We start from the raw sequence: 14,711 nt of genomic DNA, 5'->3' as shown, positions 1-14,711 counted from the left end.
AGCAGACAGAAAAAAGGCAAAGCGGCAAAGAAGAAGAAGAGCAGAGTGGGTGTGTGTCAAAAAAGAACCGTATGTGTGTGAAACGTGCAGAGATGCGCAGTCAGAGGTGTGTGTGTTGGAAGAGGAAACAAGAGTGGTGTGTCAAGAAGGTGGAGTGGTTTTTGGAGTGTGGGGTGGTTCAGAGTGGGGTGGGTGTCTAGCAAGAAGAAGAAGAAAGAAGAGGAGAATTAAAGAACAGCAGAGAATAGAACAAAGAGAACAGAACTATAGCAGAAAAGGTCAAGGAAGAAAAGATAGAGAAGAGAGACCAGAGAAGACGAGTCGACATTGTTAGAAAAGGAGAAAAGACAGACAGAAATAGAGAAAGAGTAGAAATACAAGAAGAAAGAAGAAAAGAGAAGGCAGAAAGACCTGGTGCCTGGAAGAAAGAAGAAAGAAAACAGAAGAAAAAAACACAGAAAGAAAAAGAGAAAAAAGAAGAAAAAGACAAGATCAAGGAGATAGAAAGATAGATAGAAAGAAGAAGCAGAAAGAAAGACAGAAAAGAGAGAGAAAGAAAGCAGAAACCAGAGAGAAGAAGAAAAGAAGAAGATGGCAAGAAGAAGAAGCAGAAGGCCTCGGAAGAAGAAAAAAAGAAAGAAAAGAAAGAGAGAAACCAGACCACAAGACAGAAGCAAAGAAGAGAAACAAGAGAAAGAAGAAGGAAAAGAAGGAGAAGAAAGAATGGTGGTGTGGAGAAGAAGAACCAGAGAGAAAAAAGAACGGAAAAGATCAAGACAGAACCAGAAGAAAGCAGAGAAAGACAAGAACAGAAGAGACAGAAAGTAAACGGGTGGGCAGAAAGCAGAATAGAGGTGATTATATGGTGTGTGTGTGTGAAAGAAGTGGAGAAGAACAGGAAGAGAAGAAGAAAGATAAGAAGGGAGGGATAGAGTAGAGGTAGATGTGGAGAGAAAACAGAAAAGACACAAAAAAAGCAAAGAGAAGAAGAAGACAAAGAACCACAAGAAAGAGAGAAGAGAAGAGAAAAGAAGAGAAAGAAAAGACAGCAAAGAGAAAGAAAGAGAAAAGAAGATTACGAGAACAGAAGCAGAAGACCAGAAATCAGTAGCAAGAAAGAAGAAACAGAAGAAAAGCAAAAGAAAAGAAGGCAGAAGAAAAGACAGAAACAAAAAACAGAGAAGAAGAAAACACAAGAACAAAGCAAAGCAAAAGTAGATAGAAAACCAGACGCAGAAAGAAGAAAGAAAACCTCAGGGGGGCAAGAAAGAAACACAATAAGAGAAAAAAGAAAGAGAGAAGAAGAAAGAAAAGAAAGCAAGAAGAAGAAGCAGAGAAAGCAGCAGAAGAACAAGAGCAGGAAAACAGAAAACAAAGACAAAGAAGAAAGAAGAACACTAAAAGAAGAGGAAGTAAGAAGAAGACAAGATAAGAAGACATAAGAGAAGATGCAAAACATAGGAAGAAAGAAAAGAGAAATAAGAATGAGAAAATAGAAGAGACAGAACCAAGAAGAAGAAAAGAACCTAGACAAAGCCACCTAACGAAAGAACTGAAAAAAAGAGAAAGGAAAGAAAGAAAAGCAGAAGAATAACAAGAAAGAGGAGAAAAGAAGAAAACCAAGAAAAGAGAAAGAAGAAAGAGAAAAGAAGGAGAAGAGAAAAGACAGAAGAAGAAAGAAAAATAGAAATAAAAGCAGAATGAAGAACAGCAGACAAGAGAACATAAGAAGACAGAACAGAAAAGAAGAAGAAATCAAAGACAGAGAAAAGGATAGAAAAGAAAGCACTAAAAAGAAGAGAACAACAAGGCGGGGCCGGAGCGGAGAAGAAGAAAGCAAAACCAGATAAAGAAGAATCAAGAACGGAAGAAGAAAGAAGAAGATATCAGAAAAGAGGAAAAGCTTAAGAAACCACCCAGAGAGAACAAGAAAGAAGAATCAAGAAGAAAAAAGAAAGACACAGAAAGAACAAGAGAAAACAGAAAATAAAATAAAGAACAGAAAAAGCAAGGAACAGAAAGAAAGAAGAAAAGAAGAGACAAAAAGAGTAAGCAGAAAGAAAAGAAGAAAGAAAAGAAGCAGAGAAAACAAAGAACTAAGACAAGAACCACAGAAAGAAGAAGAAAAGAAGCGAGAGCAAGAGTAAAAAAGACAATAAAGAAAGAGAAAGAAAGAAGAAAAGAACAAAAGAAAGAAAAAGAGACCCAAAAGAGAAAAAGATAGAAAGGAAAGTCCAGAAGAAGAGAAGAAAAAGAAGAGAGCTAGAACAGAAAACGCATCTGAGGGGTTCTAATGTTGTATAAAATTTCGGGGAGAGCCACCCCGGCCTTCGCTCGTGCTCCGTACACGCCCCTTGGTTTTCGCCCCCTTAAGAAAATACCCTGGCGCCGCCCTGGATACAACCCCCCCCCCCCCACCCCCACCACACACACACACACACACACACATTAATTAATAAATATACATATAATATATATATATATATATATATATTTCTCGATGATATAAACGGCTACTTTCACGGAGAAAACAAACTCACAGGCATGCACGTGTGCATGCTTACGCCACCGCATGCACGCATGCACGCACACACGGTCCACGGGACGCACACTCAATGGCGCGCATCTCACACAATTACTTCTACTTCAGCTTTCTTGTTGATTTATTACAGCTGGATACGTGGCTGATGGAGGCGACCATTAGACAACACTGCACATCTGTCTCTTAGCTTGCCGGTAACACGACTAGGGCCCACCAATTACCAGATTCTGGTACATCGCGTCTGCCGAACGCTTGCGCATTAGGATATCTATACTATATATATATATATATATATATTGTAGATAGATTAAACACAAGACATCACTTTTTGCTGTTACTCAGAGTTTCACGCTTGCGCGATCATCAGACAACTTTAATGAATAATAAACCTTGTATACATTCCATAATCTATGCTATGTTGTATAGATTATGGAATGTATACAAGGTTTATTATTAAAATATTAAAATATTTATTAAAATATCAAAATTATTAAAATATTGTAAACCTTGCAAATCTGTGTATGTGATGCAAGAGTGACTTACGAAGGCTATTAGTGTATTTATTACTCCATAAAACATACACATAGACATATATACATAGACATCAAGAGTACATAATAGAGATCTCTATTATCTATATACACATCTATATACACATCATACATATCTATAGACACATCTCTATTATGTACTCTTGATAGACATACACGTAACTTACACATGTGTGTGATGAATAAAAATATATCCGACAAACATCCTCCATTCTTCCTCTTTCTTCCTATTCTTCCATCACTCTCTTCCCTCATTCTCTACTTCCTCTCCTCTTCCTCCTCCTCCGCCTCCTCCTCTATCTCCTGTCTTCATCCGCCACCACCTTCTCAACTCCTCCTCTTCCCCCTCCTCCTCCAGAAGCTTCTCACCCTCCTCTCCATCCTCTCTCCTGTACCTCTCCTCTCCTACTCCAATTACCTTCTCCTTTCCTCATCTTCCTCCCTTCTCATCCACTGACTCAACTTTCTCTCGTCCTCCACCACCAGCTTCTCCCCCTCCTCTACATCCCATTATCAAATTGAATGGCTTCTTGAATGCTTTACTACTACTGTTGTCAATAGTAATTATACTAATAACGATATTATCCGTAGTTCTTTAAGATTGATCTTGCCCTGTGTGACGATTCGCCTGTGTTAGCTATTCTGCTTAGATCCAATCTTTTCACCAAAATGGCGCCACGCATGTGTCGTACGTTTCATCCCCGGGGGGGGGGGGCACTCCATATATATTGCATGGTAGGTATGTGCGCCGCGGGAGAGACCCCCATGTTCAACCCTAACCCTAAACTTTCGTTCCAGTGCATCGCATTTTTAAGAATATCTTGTTCCAGAGCATTAAGTTTAGTTACCATTAAGATCTTACATTTTTGCCGTTCCGGAAACCCTAGTTTTTAATATTTCCGTTCCAGTGCATCGTACTTCAGAATACGTTGAAAGCCGGCCCGTGAAGGCATGCATGCAACGGTGTTGTCTGTGTGTGTGGGTGTGTGTGTGTGTGTGTTTGTGTGTGTGTGTGTGTGGTGGTGTGTGTGTGTTGTGTGTGTGCGTGTGCGTGCGTTCATCTCTCTCCGGGTCATGTTTCTCTCCTCTACATAATACAACAATATTGTTCAAGTGCTACAGCATAGATTTTAAAGCAATCATTTCCCCCCACAGTTCGGAGAACCCCTCCGTGTCCAGTTTCATGGCATGAATTTCAACGATCCTAGTTCCGGAGACCCCCATTTTCGAACATAGCCAGTTCCAGAGCATACCACATTCAACAAACATTAGTTCCAGAGACCCCATTTCAGGTCTGAGTTAGTTCCAGAGCCCCCCCCCATTTTTTATACTCGCAGTGGCACATACCTACCATAATGTGGGGTGAGTGCCCCCCCCGGGTTTCATCTCCTTGGTATATGTTGCTCCTTGGTTCCTTGCACAATTTTTTTTGTTTTGTCAAAATAGTGCCACGGCAGTGCCGTGTGCCGTGGCGGCCACTACGGCCCTGATTAGAGCGTATAAAGAAGTATATACCTTCTTTATACGCTCTTGATTACATGCATCGGTTCAGCATCCGACAATCCTGAGACGAGTAATCAAACGGCAGCGTTACGAAAGGCCGTACACGTGTTTTATGTTTACCTCGGGGTACTTGGACTGCTCCTCCATAATATCCAAATCCGCATCCCCGCTTACGATTAATCGCGTAGACGCAGACCCGTACAGCGGCCGGAGTTGACCGATCCGTTGCGCGGATCCATTGCACGCACTCGTCTCTTCTCTCTCTCTCTTCTCTCTCTCTCTCTTCTCTCTCTCTCTCTCTCTCTCTCTCTATATATATATATATATTATATATATATATATATATTATTATATATATATATAATATATAGTATATATAGTATTATAGTATATAGTATATAGTGTTAAGTATATAATATTATATATATTGTATATTATATATAGTAGTAAAGTCACACACGAACACCCGGTGTAGATAAAAACCAAGAGTCAAAGGTATAGAATAATAGTGTTTACAATTTAATTGACAAGCTTTCGAGTTACATCTCTTCATCAGCGTCAGCAGACTATTGGAATAGAATCAAATAATCAAAAACAAATACAATGCGCGTTAAAGATAATCAAAAATGATGATTCACACAATTCGCGCGTTGCCATGAATACGGACGACAAAAAAACACGCATATAATATATATATATATACACCACACAACCCGGCCACAAGGGCGGCGGGGGGGCCCGTACTTCGTCCAATTGTGTCTTAATTATATGTGCACAAATTTGAAACTGGATCTAGAATGCTGGAACTGTGATACCTGCGTATATAAAACTTCAAACGATTATTGTGGGAGGGACCAGAGACCACCTTATTGTTACTCCGTCTTTTTGACCTCCGTATATGCTGCCCCGTTTTCGAAAGGCAACTGAAATGCGCGCCGGGTCGAAAGGCAAGCTGAAATGATACCTTTTACTATAAAGCAGCTAAATCTTGTGTGAGTGTGTGTGTGTCTGTTTGACTTCGATGTTCTCCGTGATTTGTCACTCAATCGCCGGTAACTGAAATTATATTCAGAATCACCACGTCTGGGAGATGGTTCTGGCTGAGAGAAAAATTTAAAAAGTAAAAAGTAGAAAAAATTGTAAAAGTCAAAATTCAATCACGTAGGTATGTGGGAATCATTTAGCGTGTTTTCCCGTCGCCGTAGCGTATATGAGCTCGGGGAAAAAAATTTCTCCTTGCTTTTTTACTCTTTAGTATCTACTTCTGCCACTTCAGCGTTAATTTCAAAATGTGAAAAATAATTTTACTACATTCATTAAAAAAAATTGAAAAAAGTTAAAAATTGAAAAAAATTACTATTTTTTTACTATTATTAGCTCATTGACATAGTCAGATGCAGCTTGTAGAATCGCATGATCGTCCGTCCGTCCGGTCGTCCGTCCGTCCGTCCGTCCGTCAACAGTGGCACAAATCTTAAACGCTCGACGTACGGTCACGATATTCGGGTCGTGGGGGGATCGTCAAAACGAGTTGGGATGTCGAACTGGGGGTCAAAGGTCAAAGGTCAAGATGTGTAAAAGAAGGGGGAACATTCACATCTTAACTTAAGGTATAGGGAGGAAATGCAGAATTTCGGGCACAAATCTAAACGGCTCGACCTAGGCTCGTGATAGTCGGTGTATAGCATCATGGTAGGAAGAAGCCATCACTGTGCCGAAATTGGAGGTCACAGGTCAAAGGTCAATGGGGCACAGGGCAGATTTTAGACATTTTTCTGAGGACATTGGTCTGACGGAGCGATTGAAAAAACTTTTGTTTTCAGCGGTGAACCTAGCATTTTTATGGCTTTATTGAAAGGACAATGAATGTCCCTTTGCTGACATGCGAAGAGTAAGTGTCGATAACCTTTTGACCCTCAAGAGGAGGGTTAAACATGGATTTGTTGACTGTTAACAAAGGAGTGAACTGCTTTTGCTATTAGAGCCCCCTCCCCCACCCTCCCCCTTCCCTCCCCACCACCCCTCCCTCCCCGCCGCCCTTCCCCCCACCCTCCCCCACCCCTCCCCCCACCCTCCCCCTACCCTCCATCTGCGATAGTGGGCGTGTCCTAAACAATGATGTGTACGCAACTGCGTGTCTGCATATCTGCGCCTAACAAATGTGGTACTACGCACGACTGAAATTTTACGTTTATAATCGTAGCAACAGACCTCAGATGAGCCAGACGCTATGCGGCTCTTGTTATTATTTACTACTATTATTATTTATTATTATTTTCATGTTCTTTATATTATTTATATTGTTTTTTATTGTTTGGGATTGGATGGGATGGGATGGGATGGGATGGGATGGGATGGCATGGGTGGCATGGCATAGCATGACATGCGATGGATGGATGGATGGAGGGATGGATGGATGGATGGGATGGCATGAATAGCTATGTTATAGATACGATAAATAGGATTAGGATAGTAATTCCGCATAGATAGATAGATAGATAGATAGATAGATAGATAGATAGATAGATAGATAGATAGATAGATAGATTTTGCGGTATTTTCCTTTCAACCAAGTGGTCACTAACTGAGCACTTTTTCCCCTGCTCACTTATAGAATTGCGCTCTTTGTTTCTTCCCAAAATGTTTTTTTGTTTCTATTTTCTTTTCAGTTGCATGAAATATTTAACTTCAACTGTGTCACTTACATGAAGTTTATATTTTAAGGCACGATTTGGTCGTTGTACGGGTATTAGTCTGCTAGTATATACTAGTTTATATATGCCGGCACAGAAAGCAAGGTTCACTTAGGATCGCACATTCTCACAACAATTAAGGTCGCTGGCCTACCCGACAACGTAACAGCTTACTAACAATCGAACAAATTTGATACAATCTCACAAGTGAGGAAGACTTCACCTATAGCCACAGGTGCATGGAAAGACACGTTACTCTTATCAGGAATGACGAAGACGAGCCCTGGCAAGCAGTCACGTGTAATCAGTACGTGAACTTCAGCGAGGCGAGCAACGAAACAATAAAGTGTCAGGATGGCTACTGGTACGATGATACCTATGGACACACCATCGTCATGGAGGTATGCTACGCTCCCGGGGAAGGGGGGGCACTCCTGTTGTTATAAATGTACTGGGGACGTGCCGCTGGACAGGGTATATTTTCCGAACATCGTTATTGGCACAGGGTTATTTAGATACCCACCCATCAAGCTGATATTGGCTTAATATTGGCAGATATTGGTTCAATATAGGCAGATATTGGTTCAATATAGGTAGATATTGGTTCAATATAGGTAGATATTGGTCCAATATCTGCCCAATATTGGCAAAACAATATTGGGCCAATATCACCAGGCCGATATTGCCAATATCTGCCTATATTGACAGGAGGGCAGAACATAACCGAAGTGTGCAATATTGCAACAGGGTATACTTTTTAGTGCAGTATACTGGGACAGGGTGTGTTTTAGGGCGCAAAGCGGTTTGCGACAGGGTCAGGTTTTCAAGGTCTCCGAGGCACCCCCCCTCCCTACCCAGTTCCGAGGCGAGTGCCCTCCCCGGGACTACGCTGCTACATTTTTAGCATCGGAAATATAAATTCCCAGTTGAGAGGAGTAGGAATTTCGATATATGACAGGGTAATGACGAGTGAGTATACTAATACGGTTGCTTTACACACAGCTGCCACATCGGCCTCTACATAAACATACCCGACATCATCGTATGCTTGACGGGGCCATGGCTTGTACAAATTCCTATAGTGCATCGACTGCGAAACTCACAATGTGAATTTGTCTTATTATACGAACACGATTTCCCACAATCAATGCGAGATACGGGCAGGCTGCGAGACATAAATAAATACACACACAAAATCAAACATCAAACAAAATTTCCTTAGTGCGATTCGAACTTGTTCTCTCTGACCCGTTAACAATCGATGTTTCTATATTTCTTTCCATGTCTTAAAGAGCCATTAACGAGGTTACAATTAACCTAATTACGGGCTGCTGATCATGCGCACCTACCATGAATGGTAATAATACAGTACACTCTTCTATATCAATGATTGCATTGAAATACTTACACTATGCAGAAAGGCCGATACATATTACTATATGTACGTTCAATATAAGTACATTGAGTACATTCAACATGAGTGCATTGAGTTTAAATGCTGTTATTAGGGATATAAATATTTGAATGCCATAATATTGATACAATGTATTTGTTTATAAACATATAATAAATTATATTTTACAAAAGGCAAATACGGCAACTCTATAGCAGTTACCCAGCAGACAGTGTGTGTATATATATGTGTGCGTGCGTGCGTGTGTGCGTGTGTGTGCGTGCGTGCGCGCGCGCGCGTGTGTGTGTGCGTGGGCCTGTGTGTGAGTGTCATACTTTAGTCGCTTGTTCGTTTATTCAGTCGGTTGAATTAATTGCTGTCATTGATCGGAGTTGACCGCCCTATCTCCCTTCTCTCTAACACTTGCACTCTTCCCTTCCCTCTCATTTCCATCCATTTCAGGTCTGTCCACACTATGGCCAAAAGTCGTCTTCAACAATCTTGTACGCAGCATATTGACCGCCCTGCTCTTCTCTTCTTGTCAAAATCATATCCAGTCAGAAAGGTGCAAATATCACGTCCTTTCTCGATCCCACTTGATCTATCACGACATTCACTTATTCGTATCAATAGATTTTATTTTATTAACATCCGTCTCAGTGAATAATTGTATGCTGGTACGGGGTCGATGTGGTTAGGGGGGTCAGTAATTAGGGATTATTATACATATGTTCAGTTGTTATACGCGACATTGCTGCCAATCTTGATTGGATTAAGCTTAAGTAACACACCCATAGCAACAAACTGTGTCACACATGAAATTCTACTGCGAGAAAATCATGCGGCTGCTACTAGCATGGGTGTTGTAGATTCATCAACCACATGCTTACGCACTTGCTGAGCTGCCTTGATGAATCTAACTAAGGCACCTTAAGTACGGCATTCATGGGACACATACCTACGCAAGGTAGCGTACGCACCAACGATAAATTTAGGCGCAGCTCATAATTAACACTGCAGTGTTTGTTGCAGTGGGACATCGTCTGCGACAGAAGCCTCCTCGTGCAGCTATCGTCTACTACTTTCTTCGCCGGTAAACTCGTCGGTGCTCTGGTCATCGGCGTCTTGGCCGATATTTTCGGACGGAAGTGGACATTGATCGTAGCGAACCTACTGTTTATGGCGTCGGCGATCGTACAATGTTTCGCTAACAGCTACATCATGTTCGCCGTTATGCGCTTCTTTGTCGCTACATTCGCAACGGTATGAACCGACTGGTTGGTTGTCTGCCGTTATCAGAATCTATAACACGCAACGTTTTCACATTGAACACGTCAATGCATATAGCCGTTCAATGAGTAAATCTGGCGGAGAAATAAGTTGTGAAGTCTCATGTTGGCAGAGCGATATCTTCATTATTGAATTTGGAAGTATAGTGATCTATGCTAAATAAATTCGTAGAGGCTTATCACTTATCGTTGTTCTCTTCCGCTGTTTCAGGGAGGATATCTGGCTGGTTTCACGCTGATATGTGAGTCCGTGGGTCCACAGGCACGGGCGTGGGTCACTCTGCAGGACGGATGCTTTTGGGCCCTTGGCTTAATGATACTGCCACCCATCGCCTATCTTGTGCCCGACTGGAGAATTATACAGATCATCATCACTGTACCGATGAGCTTCATGTTTATCTATTTTTGGTAGGCGTGCGTAGTTAACCCCATTTTATGAAACACCCCACATTTCCGCATTTTCATTTACGGGCTGAGTCACCCATGCACGCCTAAGCATGTTACAATTACATGTTATATACATGCGCATATAAACCAATCAAGATAACAAGAATAAAACGTATACTTAAAACAGAATGCTGTACGTGTAACAGTGACATAGCGTACTACAGAACGCATTACAGCGATGGATAAACATACCTTAATTAAGTATTGTCTTTTAACTGAATTCTTTTGGTATTTACGACTGGCTTGGACACGCTATAGGTCTTGTTATAGACATAGCCCCAGGAAATTTTATTCGGATTTAGAATGGCTTTAAAATTAGGACTTGAGCTAGGTTTAGGATAAAAAATCATTGTTCTGCCACGCCCACATAACTGTGTTTTTAACCTACTGTTTATAGTATATCATTAATTGCACTTATAGCTTATTACCAGAATCGATGCACTGGCTTATAGCAAACAATCGGACCGATGAAGCCAAGGCCATTCTCACAAAAGCAGCAAAAATGAACGGCACAGAAATTTCAACTGCAGGTGCGTATTATGTGTTAAGCTGGGAATATGGTTAACATGCGCGATTTTTCCCCGTAAGCAGACATGCTAAACACTACACTTTCTATACAGACATATCATAATTTGGCATGCAAAGACTCGTATGCTAAATACTGATATACCTGGCACGTTACCGTTATACGTTTGGTAATTAATAGGGATTGAGTTGCGTCTTACAACGTTGATTCTATTGATTCTATTTTTACATGCAATGACATATTCGATCGTTGCTATGTAGGTTAGTGCTAGCCTCATTAGTTTAATTGATTATTATGTAAATTTTTCAGACTTGACGCCGATTACGCACGACGAGGATAAGGGACGGAAATACAGTCTTATAGACGTTTACAAAACCCCCGGGCTTAGAGTTCTGGGGACAATTTTATTCTTCATTTGGTAATGTTGTTAAATGATCAAACCCCTAGCTATGAACATTTGCTGAAGCAACAGATAGATGACCACCTCGTTGTTTCGTGAAATCGTATAATATTAATTATTTGTATCAAGAGAAATTGTATCGCCGCTTAGCGCGTGGTGTGTGCGCGCGCGTGGGTACGTGTATCCATCCGTGCACGCGTATGTGTGTGCAGAATTTGTGCCACAGTTTAGCTTTAAACGCATGCAATGGTTCTTGATGATTATGATCATTTACAGGACGGCTGATAGCATGGTATACTATGGTCTTACTCTTGGCCTGCAGAACCAATCCGGCAATATCTACATAAACGGCTTCTTGACCGGAGTCGTTGAAATACCAGCTATTCTGATCGCTATTCTGGCCGCTGGAAGGTAGGAATCAATCGGATTATCGCTCCACTCGGTGGCATATAATATGTAAGCTTGCACGCACGATGCAATACGTAACTGCACGTCTGCTTTCATAATTATACGGTAATTTGTCACTCGTAAGTGCAAGTCGTCATGTATTATCGCTGTCTCTATGTACACCATGGCGTCATCCCCGGGCGCCGTCATCCCGCGATGTTTACTGATAGTTTCCCGTTCGTTGTGCGCCGCTGCGACGTTATGACAGGTTTGGACGGATAAAATCGCTGTCGTTCTTCCACGTCTGCTCCGGAATAGCGATGATCGTACTCTACTTCACTCCACTGAAAACAGGTAAGGAGGTCCAGCGAAGTCCAGCGAAACGAAGCGAACATACCCCAGTCTCAATGTTGCTTGCTCGAGCAACGAAGTCCAGCAAAGTCCAGCGAAACGAAGCGAACATACCCCAGTCTCAATGTTGCTTGCTCGAGCAACGAAGCCCAGCGAAATCAAGCGAACATGCCCCTGCTCTGTATTTCACTTGCTCGCGCAGCCAAGGCGCGCAAGTTTAATAGCTCTTTTATATCGTTATATATAACCCTCCTTGATATCTATTTCATATCTAACCCCCCTTGATATCTATTTCATATCTAACCCCCCTTGATATCTAATTTATATCGATCCGCCCCCCTTTATATCTCTTTTATATCACGACATTAATGACATTAAAGTTGGGAACGCTCCTATTGGAGCATCACCCGCCACGTCGATGGAAATTAACTACGTTGATTGTGGTGACACACAATGTAGACGTCAGTGTCACCCGCCTCGGCAGGACACCCCGGCACATTCCATCCCAAATTTCCCACATCGCTTTCAGCTCTATAGTTCCTATAGGCGTAATGATGGAAAGGAAAAACTGTGGGTCCGAACTGTAGGCCTGTTGAAACAGCTTCTAATCCAGCGAGTCTGTCCAGATGGTAGGTTTTGCTCTGTATACAAAAATAGACTGGAGTCGCATGTCCTTCTCCGTTTATAAATACTCTCTGCATTCAGCTCCACCTAAGCGGAAACATTATATAAGTGTTCGGTTAGTGGGAGAGAGGTAATTAAGTGACCAAGGAAGGTCACGTGAGCCGGCGGATTTGTAGGGCTTAACGTACGCGTAGCGAGAACTAACAGCGTAACTCGCAAACTACTGTTTATTGGTTGCAGCTGCGGGAACAGATTTGGGTTGGCTCAAGCAAACGCTCGTCCTCACTGGAAAATGTATGATATTTGCGGCCTTCCGTGTGCTGTATATCTACACTGCAGAGTTGTATCCGACAGTCGTAAGGTGGGCCTATGCATATATCAGGGCCATAAACAACTCAGTTTGCATATATAGAGAGCCAAAGCCACACGCATTTTGAGTTCTGTAGAGTTGATCGCGGGCAAATCGTCGTTGTTAATTGCTGCCAAAGTCTAAAGGACCACAGCCATTCTGTCCCTCTTCCCCTCTAGATATGGCCCGGCACTCGTAATGTTGTTGGCATTATACATCAGCAGTAAATATGGACAGTAAGACATAAAATCTACATATCTTTCGTTGCCGTTGGTCGGCGCTTGAGTCGGGCAAGGGAAGTAGAGTATATATCTATCCCAAAACATGTGATTGATTATAGGGTCAAGTGTGTCTTTGAGCATACCTACTATCCGCGAACAGTAATCATACTTTGTTGGAATTGCGTATTTAAAATGGAGAGGAGGTCATAGTCAGAAGGAATTGTCTTTGAAAAATGTAAAACTATTTTCTCGCCTATATAATAAGAAGCAGGCCAATATTCAGTTGTGTTGAAGTCGTCGTGTGAATAGTCTAACGCCGAATACTGAGATCTGTGGCTATCTTAATTTTCCTTTCTTTCCTTTCTTAACTGTAACGACCAGGTAAATATTTCTCACCCGTAGGAACACGGGGCTGGGCATGTCATCCAGCGCTGCCCGTATAGGTGGCATGATTGCACCAATGACTATTGCGCTGGTAAGCGAATTTTTCTCGGAATTAACAAGGCTACGTACGCGCAAGCGATTCAAACAGTAAGAAAGTCCAATGTCCCGCTGTCCGATTCAAATCCTAGCTGCTTGGAACATTTGATTACATATATGATATAGAATATTTTATTTACACAAAGAAACATTTTATCTTCGCAAACAAACTTGCTTCTCAAACATAAACTTTTACCCGACGCTTCCGTTTTCAGCAACGCCATTACCCGTGGGTACAGCCAGTTCTCTTCGGGGGCATAGCGTTTGTGTGCGCCATTGTGAGCCTCTTCTTCCCCGAGTCGAAAGACAAGGGCCTGTCGGAGACATTGGAGGAATGGGCTGACTGGAAGGCCGGCAGGCTATCAGTTGGCAACGGCGGTGACGGGGGAACAAAAGAGCTCGGCGAAGAAATGAAACAGATGGTTTCCTAATGCCAGCTTGTCTGGGCGAATCTTATCACGGAAACTTACGCAAATCTTATGTGATTTGCTCGGTAGCGTTTCCAATATTAGTGCCAGTATCTGTCGGCTTATTTACATTGGGTATGAAATCAAGAGCGTATAAAGAAAGCATACTTTTTTAAACGCTCTTAAAGGCTTTTTTATACCAAACCATTAAGAGCCTTCTTTATACGCTATTGATGAAATGCATTGAAAATGATTTATATACAATATATGTAGGGGAAAGTGGTGCAAAATGGCCCCTTTGGGTAATATGGCTCCCTACCTCTTGAATATCCCCTTGAATGTCCCTTGAATATCCCTTGAATATCCCTTGAATATCCTTTAAATATCCTACCCCTTGAATATCCTACCCCTTGAATATCCTACCCTTGAATATCCTACCCTTGAATATCCTAGCCTACCCTTGAATATCCTACCCTTGCCCCCTTGAATAGCCTACCCTTGAATATCCTCCTATCCTACCCTTGAATATCCTACCCTTGAATATCCTA

General features: G+C 41.8%; 2 protein-coding genes across 2 annotated transcripts in view; both read left to right on the top strand.

The window, feature by feature from the left end:
• The window catches only part of LOC106809120 (protein MNN4-like), a gene marked incomplete at both ends in the record, with an annotated part of 4,275 nt that extends 2,086 nt beyond the window's left edge, over positions 1-2,189 (top strand). Inside the window, 3 exon segments of the mRNA XM_014812082.1 lie at positions 966-1,034; positions 1,116-1,439; positions 2,115-2,189. Coding sequence (XP_014667568.1) covers positions 966-1,034; positions 1,116-1,439; positions 2,115-2,189 — 468 coding nt within the window.
• Positions 2,190-7,528: 5,339 nt separating this feature from the next.
• On the top strand, positions 7,529-14,703 carry LOC106809118 (solute carrier family 22 member 13-like). The gene is made up of 10 exons (XM_014812081.1): positions 7,529-7,690; positions 9,715-9,945; positions 10,183-10,379; positions 10,839-10,948; positions 11,254-11,362; positions 11,621-11,755; positions 12,000-12,085; positions 12,947-13,067; positions 13,679-13,751; positions 13,972-14,703. The coding sequence occupies exons 1-10, from the start codon at positions 7,529-7,531 to the stop codon at positions 14,185-14,187; spliced, it is 1,440 nt and encodes a 479-aa protein (XP_014667567.1). The 3' UTR covers positions 14,188-14,703.
• Positions 14,704-14,711: the final 8 nt, after the last annotated feature.

The sequence above is a fragment of the Priapulus caudatus genome, unplaced genomic scaffold, assembly GCF_000485595.1.
Source record: "Priapulus caudatus unplaced genomic scaffold, Priapulus_caudatus-5.0.1 Scaffold330, whole genome shotgun sequence".
NCBI lineage: Eukaryota > Metazoa > Priapulida > Priapulimorpha > Priapulimorphida > Priapulidae > Priapulus > Priapulus caudatus.
This window is presented reverse-complemented; position numbering and strand designations above follow the sequence as displayed.

What these genes read in the sequence shown, in the direction of transcription:
- LOC106809118 (XM_014812081.1), top strand. Translation starts at nt 7,529, where the DNA reads ATGGAAAGACACGTTACTCTTATCAGGAATGACGAAGACGAGCCCTGG. An exon ending in GACACACCATCGTCATGGAG is followed by an intron (nt 7,691 to 9,714) that starts GTATGCTACGCT and finishes TGTTTGTTGCAG; the next exon opens with TGGGACATCGTCTGCGACAG. An exon ending in CACAGAAATTTCAACTGCAG is followed by an intron (nt 10,949 to 11,253) that starts GTGCGTATTATG and finishes TAAATTTTTCAG; the next exon opens with ACTTGACGCCGATTACGCAC.